The sequence below is a fragment of the Impatiens glandulifera genome, chromosome 3 (genome assembly GCF_907164915.1).
Source record: "Impatiens glandulifera chromosome 3, dImpGla2.1, whole genome shotgun sequence".
In the NCBI taxonomy this organism is placed as follows: Eukaryota; Viridiplantae; Streptophyta; class Magnoliopsida; order Ericales; family Balsaminaceae; genus Impatiens; species Impatiens glandulifera.
In genome coordinates, this window is record NC_061864.1 from 12,841,502 (window position 1) to 12,849,383 (window position 7,882).

A 7,882-nucleotide genomic window follows, 5' to 3' on the forward strand; every position below is an offset into this window, starting at 1 on the left:
ACCAAGATCAGATTCAAAAGAAGATTGATAAAATGCGTAAGCTGTTATTGCAGCGGCCTAAAACGATTAAATTCCTGAGAAAAAATGTAAAATAGTGAACAACGAATTATTGAAACATAACATAATGTAAATTTAATTATTAAAAGCATGATATTGATAGAGAATTGAGAAAATTATGATCAAGATCGAGAGTTAGAAGCCACAAAAAGAGACCGAGACCAATCAATTTTAGGTTGTAGCAACTGGGTGGTAACTCTTGTAAAATGCTCTAGATATGAAGAATATCACACTCTTCTCTATTCAGTTGGACTTTGTTGATCTACGATTATTTATAGGAAGAAATATTTGGGTGGAGAAGAAGATGAAAAGTATGGTTGATTTAATTGTAGCTATACATACGTTGATGTTGTTGCAGGTTTTCATAATTAATATTTAATGTTAAATTCAATTAATTAGAATTCATTATCTTTATTTTATAATACGTAACTGAAACTTTTGAATTAATATTTAATAATAAACTTGCTAGATTAAGTTAAAAGGGGGAAAATAGAGAAAATTGTTAAATTAAGATTAAAGGAGAAATCGTTAACTAAGTTGAATTAAGTAAAACATTTTAATTGATTAAAATAACTATAGTAATTAAAATGAACTTAGAATAATTAAAATTTTGATGGTTTTAATGAAGGAATAAAATTAAGTTCAACTATGTTTATGCATAGGTAAAACTAAAGAAACGCTAACAACAAAGGTGACATCAACTGAAGATGCGCTGGCAGTAGAGTTGCCATCAGCAGACTCGCTGGCAGCAGAGTTGCTATCAGCAGACTCGCTGGCAGCAAAGTTCGTTAACAGCTGAATAACCCAACAACAGACTCGCCAACAACTGAGTAGTCAAACAACAGAGATGCGCTAACAGTTGGGTAACCCATCAATAGGGTTGTGCCAATAGTTGAGTTGTCAATAACAATGTTGCGCCAACAATTGTGTTGTGTCAACAACTAAGTTGCCAATAATAGGGTTGCACCAATAGTTGTGTTGCGTCAACAACTGAGTTGTCAACAACAATGTTGCGACAACAGATGGGTTACGCCAACAACTATGTTGCGTCAACAACTGAGTTGCCAACAGCAGTGTTGCGCCAACAGTTGTGTTGCGTCAACAACTGAGTTGCCAACAAAAGTGTTGCGACAACAGATGGGTTGCGCCAACAGCTGAGTACGCTATCAGCATAGTAGCTCATCAGTATAGCTAATCATCAACAAAGCTCGATATCAGCTGAGTTCCACGTCAGATGAATACGACAAAAACATACTACAATCTTGTATGCCACATACAAACGTATATGTTATTCGCCTGCGCACTACCTTGTACAAACGAATACGCCATTCGCCCACGCACTACCCCATATGTCAGGCGTACGTCAAACGTACAATTTCCACGTGTCAACAAAATGGATTCGACCGTTGTCATACCTTAAGATAAAAAGATATCAAATAACAACGACGAATCCTCTTGAATCTTTTGGCAAATTTCTCTGTTATTGAATTTATTGATTACTCTCTCTAGCTCATTCTTTCCAAGTGAATACGTCAAGCATACACATTACGATATACGTTGAGATAATCATGTTGTATTATTGCATAAATAGTTTATTTGTGTAAGTTAAATAGAACGTTGCCTATTCAACAGGAGAGTGTGATAACTAGGAGTTCATACATGCAATTGTTAAGACCTGTGATTTAAATGAGTTTGTAGATGTTATACAAATCAAAGTCTTTTATGGAATCCTTCTAGAAATAGAAAAGGGGGTGACATATGAATTTTATCTCCAAACATCCATAAAATTCTGTGTTGTCCTTTCATTGCTTCATTAAATCTTTATATGCCGCTTTAAAACCCGCAATCATTTTATGTACTTGAAACCGTAAAGAACTTGCTATGATTTGTTCAAGAATATAAACAAATTTTTAAATTTTAATAGGATTAAATTCGGTTTTAGTGAAAAATAGAACACAAGTATTCAACCCCTTCTCCTATTGTATTCAATCCTAATAAAACTTAGTTAATACAAATAATTTTTTTAGATGATATGTGGTAATAAATATATATATATATATATTAAAAGAGGGAGAAGAGAGAATATTTGATGGCTTAAATTTTAAGCATCAAAATATATATAATAATTATTGAGAATTCATTATCTTTATTTTATAATTCTTGAATTAATATTTAATAATAAACTCAATTAATACTTATAATATTGTAAACTCTTTAATTAATATTAATAATAAACTCAATTATATAAATAATTATTTAAATGATATACGGTAAAGAAATATATAGGAAAAAAAATTAATTAAAAAAAAGAGAATAAGAGAGTTGAGAGAGAAAATATCATGGAATATATATAATATATATATATATAGATATATATATAATATATATATATTACAAATTTACAAGATATAATAAAAATAAATTTGAATTTTCATTATTATTATTTAGCTTTTTATTTTACTTGAGGAGGAACATGCTATTGTTCTTAATCTCCACCGTTGTCATGAAAATATAATTTATTATTTCAAAAAATCATTCTTATATTGACATTTTTAAGGCAATTGCACTAGAATTTAATGTAATAATTATATAATATATTAAAAATATTATAATTAAAAATATTATAATGTTTAAATAAGTTGAGTAAGAAATCATCATCCATTTTAGTACGAAGTTCCGTTTCACCTCTTTTATTGTTGAAAATGTGCTTAGTATTAGTGATAAAAAGACAATGTTAAACAAGATTAATCAATTTAGTCAACATAACACAATCTTTTGATCATCTACTCTCGGTCAATTGTTGACACAACTCAACAAGTGTAGAAACCTTTAAATTCAACATCACATCAAGTTTATGATGTACCAATTCATATTTCAAAATTAATAATATTTTGATCTGTAAAATCTTTAAGGTAAAATTTCGTTGCAAGTTTGCAAATATCATCAATATGAAATGAGTCGATGATTTTTTAAGGTCTAAAGATTTATTAATAGATCATTGTTCAACTCTTTGACAACACGAAAAAAACTATTGTTCAACTAACTCTTTGATAACATGAAAAACCAAAAGCTCTACCTTAACCGCAGGGAGGGGGATGCCGAAGGCAGGGCTAGTGACTAGAGTGAAGTCGTACAAAATGAGCTAGTTCAAATAGGTTCATTGCTCTCGAGACCTTTTACTTTTTTTTCATCATGTGGGTTAAAATTAATTCCCATTTATTTACTTTTATCTATGTGGGGAGGAAAGAAACGTCTCTATCAGGTACAAGATACTATTATTACCGCAGGTGATCTCGTAGTTCCTACGGGATGGAGATGATGGGGTTGATCCATTATGATTGTAGAGACCGTAGTGTAGGTGGAGAACCTTTACTAGTTTGACGATCTATCTTCTTAAATAGTGAAGATATCAATGTCTTTCTTTTCTTTGCATAACATATTGATGTTATTTTTTTTTATAAACATAATTTTCAAGATTGAGTATTTTATTGAATAATTGAATATAAAGTTTAAGAAACATAAAAAATTTAAATAAACATTTAATTGAAAATTTGGAATAAAATTATGAAAAAGTGAAAGAAAAAAATTAAGTAATTCTAACCTAATAAATTCTAAAAAATTTACATTATCAAATATACATAAAATCGGTTATAAATATCATATATATTAAATTAACGATTATACCCTTTAAAAACATAAAAATTATGAAGAGAATTAAAAAAATACGATTAAAGAGAAAAAGACCTCTTCTGGAATTAGAAAATTAAATATAAGAATTTTGATGAATAATTAGAGAATAGAGAATTAGTATAATAAAATTTAAGATATGGTAAAATTAAAAATATTTTGAATATATGAAAATTAAGGTATACATTCTTATTATACTTAGAAATGGAAATGTTATATGTTATTTTATTAAATATATATATTTTAATTTTAAAAAATTAAAGATTATGTAGGATTTTTTTTAAAATTTTTTTTAGGGGTGAACTTAAGCCCACCCAACTCTAAGCTAAATTTGTCTTTAAATCGTACTATAGTTGCAATCAGAGTCATAGTGTTAAATTAGGATAATTCTTGTTTCAAATATGTCAATTTAGTTCTTTATTATTAAAATTATAACAATCAAGATCTTGTATTTAACCATTTAAAAGCATTTAACTTATTATATATATATATAATTTATAATAAATAAATAAATAATTCATATAACTAATTAACTAACATATTTTATTTGAATTTAATAGATTTTATTTTTCTTAATGTATTAATTATTTTCAAATAAAAATTGTCTCAACCTAATTTATCTCAAATAAATCCAAATATTACTATTTTAAAAAAGTTATTTTTTTATAAATAGAATTAAAATTGTGATAAATAATATTAATTATGTTTAATTTAATCAATAATTTTTAATATTGGTCAGTTATACCCATATATTAATTCATAAAACGTACAGAATAATATTAAAACTTGATAATTTTTTAAGTTATAAATTTTAATAAAATTTTAATTAATTATATAATATATTTAAATAGTAGTATGTATATTTAAAAGCTTAGAAGCTATATAACCCCATTACAAAAATAAAAGCCTCTACTTGTTTTAGTTTGTAGTAGTAAGGATTCTTCTACATTGTCAACTTAATTTTATTTATTTTGCAACATTACAATTTATTTTTTGAAAAACAAATATATTTAACAACTTACAACATTTTTTGAAACATAGTTTTAATAAGTTTTTCTTTACAAAAAAAACTTAGTTAGTCAATTAATATAGATTTTAAAATTTTATTTATTCAATTATTTTTATTTGGAAATACATTATTTTGCTAAATATTGAAGGTAGTATAGTTTTTTTTTTTAAATTAAAAAGTTAAGAATATAAAATAATAAAATATATATTTAAGTTTAGAAAAATACTATTTTTTTTACTATTCTTTTTCATCTCCACTAATCATCTATTATATTCTCTTACATTTTAAAGATTGTAATAATTTTACAATAATATAAATTTTTTTATATATATATATATATATATATTTTGTAATAATTGTATATTAAAAAAAATTTTAAAAAAATACATATATCAAATCTTTTAAATAAATAAATAAAAATTACATGTAATTTGACTTTTTTTTTGCTTAATTTTAATTTTTTTACAATTTTTATATTTTTAAATTTAAAATAAAATGACTTCATATATAATAATTAAGAGATATAATAGTTGCTAAATAAAACATTAATATTAAGATAGTATTTCATTTTTTTAAAAAAATTATTCAAAAATTAATAAGCATAAATTATTTGAATTATATCACATTTTCATTTTTCTTTAATAAATCAAACCAAATAAAATCAAATATTTATATATTGATTATAAACTAAATTTCATTTATTTTGCAACAATACAAATATTTTTTTTAAAAAACAAATATATAATTACTTACTAACATTTTTCTAAACATAGTTTTAATAAGTTTTTCTTTACAAGAAAAATTAGTTAGACAATTAAATAATATTTTTATGATTTTATTTATTCAATTATTTTTATTTGGAAATATACATCATTTTGTTAAATATTGAAGGTAATATATTTTTTATTTTAAATTAAAAAGTTAAGAATATAAATAATAAAAATATATTATAATTTTAATATATAAATATATTTTGAAATAATTATATATTAAAATAAATAATAAAGATAATAAAAATAAATAAAAAAATACATATATTAAATCTTTTAAATAAATAAAAAAAAATCAATAAAAAATACATATATATTTTGATTTTTTTTTTTGGTTAATTTTTACAATTCTTACATTTTTAAATTTAAAATAAAATGAATTCATATATAAATAATTATAAGAATATAAGAATAGTTGCTAAATACAATATTAATATTAAGATCGTATTTTATTTTAATTTTTTTTTATTCAAAATTTAATAATAAGCATAAATTATTTGAATTATATTACATTTTCATTTTTCTTTAATAAATCAAACCAAATAAAATCAATGTTTAATACCTATCATTAATTAAAATATACATAAACCCTAATACAGTATTTAGTCATCTGCAACAAATATACTCAAACCTATTATTTATTTTTCACCCTTCTTCACCCTCATTTTCATCTCCATAAAGAAGATTTAAGCAAGGAAGAACAAGCTAAATCGGAAGATTCTGTAGATTTTAATCGACTTGACAGAATCGCGAGTTCGAGATCACCGCGATTTAACATTGATACAAGTTTCTTCAACTCTCAAATACTGGGGAAGAGATAGTCCAACTAAGGTTCTATATGGCTAAGGATAGCAAAGCTAAGATGGGCTTTCAGAATAGTGCAGATTCTAAGAAAAATTGCAAAGTGGTTATTGATTCTTTAGATGCAGAAAATCGGCTTGTTGCCCACGTAAAAGTTGATACCCAGGAAAATGGTGTTCTTGAAGGAAAAGGTATGCAATTCCTTTTTTTCTGTCTTGTTTATAGAGTATCAGCAAGTTTTTGTTATATATGCAGTTTGCTAGCAGTGCTGCCTTTATATTTCAATTTGTGGTATCTTGCTTAAGATTGTAGCCCAATTCAGATGTTTATGTACATGCATTTTCTGTTAAAAAAACAAATCTTTATGGAGAACCAAACAAAATTATTTAACTTAGAATATGCAAAATGTTTCTGTTTGTAGCTTCTTATCTCTTATTGGATATCTTAAATGCTGGAAATGTAAGTAAGTGAGTAACTTCATTCACAGGTCTCCGTGATGTGGGTGTAGAAGCAACACCATTGAAGATTAAGAAATCGAGGAAGAAGCGGGCTGCATCTGATATGGGTGCCTTGACTACAGAAAACTTGGAAGATAATGGTAAGGAGTCAAGTATTCTTTAATTGTTTTCATTATGATCATTTACTAAACGCAAATGATTCTTGATTTGGAATTATGACGGAAATTACTTTTCTAGTTGTCTAGAATCTTCTATTGAACTAACAAGTAAGAACTCTAGTGGACTTGATGCTTGTGTGTGTGTTCATTATGTGATTCAAAACTTTGGCTTTTCAACAAGTTTAATCCAAAATGGTAACTAAATGAGAAGACCTTACTTCTTTAAGGTTGTGTTTCGAGAATTGGAATTAAATTACAGTTCGTTGTCTATGTCTATGTTTGGAAAAATCATATAATTGTAATTCTTCATAGATTAGTTTTATTTATTTAATTTTCTCTTAAATGCTTTTAAGCATCTAAAACTTATTATCAAATATAATACACAATCTTAATGAATGTGTGAATAAGAATTGAAGGATAGCTTGGGGGTTTGAGCAACAACGGTGATGGGGTTGAATCGCGTGATTAAGAATTGAAATTCTTAGCTAAATTAAGTGAAATTCAATGTCTTTTTACGTATCTGAATTTCATTAGAATTCAAATTCTAAAATTGATTACACCTTTTTAAGTTCTTAAACGAACAGCATAATTGGAATTGCCCCCTCCAATTCCAATGTCAAAGCCTGTTCGCCTCTAACCAACACATCGTAATTGTTTTTTCACTTGAATGTTGTATACTGCAATTTCTTCTCTTTCCCTATAGCATTTCACTATAGATAGGAAGATTCTTTGGTTGAGTCTCTTTTAATTTAATGATCTTTGATTTTTAGGTCATGGGACAGAAGTAGATGGAAGCCAAATCAAAGATGATTTGAAGGAGCCAACCATGGGCGAGAAACTTGCAAGCTTAAATATACTAGATAAGTCTATTGATAAAAGTGAAGAGGAAAAAGATTCTAATAATCAAACAAAGCCACCTAGTGCGAATTCATGCACATCCTG

At 25.6% G+C, this 7,882-nt stretch overlaps 1 protein-coding gene across 1 annotated transcript in view; it reads left to right on the forward strand.

Moving 5' to 3' along the window:
* Positions 1 to 6,183: 6,183 nt before the first annotated feature.
* Positions 6,184 to 7,882, forward strand: part of LOC124929746 — a 3,175-nt gene continuing 1,476 nt past the window's right edge. Inside the window, exons 1-3 of the mRNA XM_047470141.1 lie at positions 6,184 to 6,515; positions 6,812 to 6,922; positions 7,711 to 7,860. Coding sequence (XP_047326097.1) covers positions 6,362 to 6,515; positions 6,812 to 6,922; positions 7,711 to 7,860 — 415 coding nt within the window. The 5' untranslated portion in view covers positions 6,184 to 6,361. The remainder of the gene's footprint in view (positions 6,516 to 6,811; positions 6,923 to 7,710; positions 7,861 to 7,882) is intronic.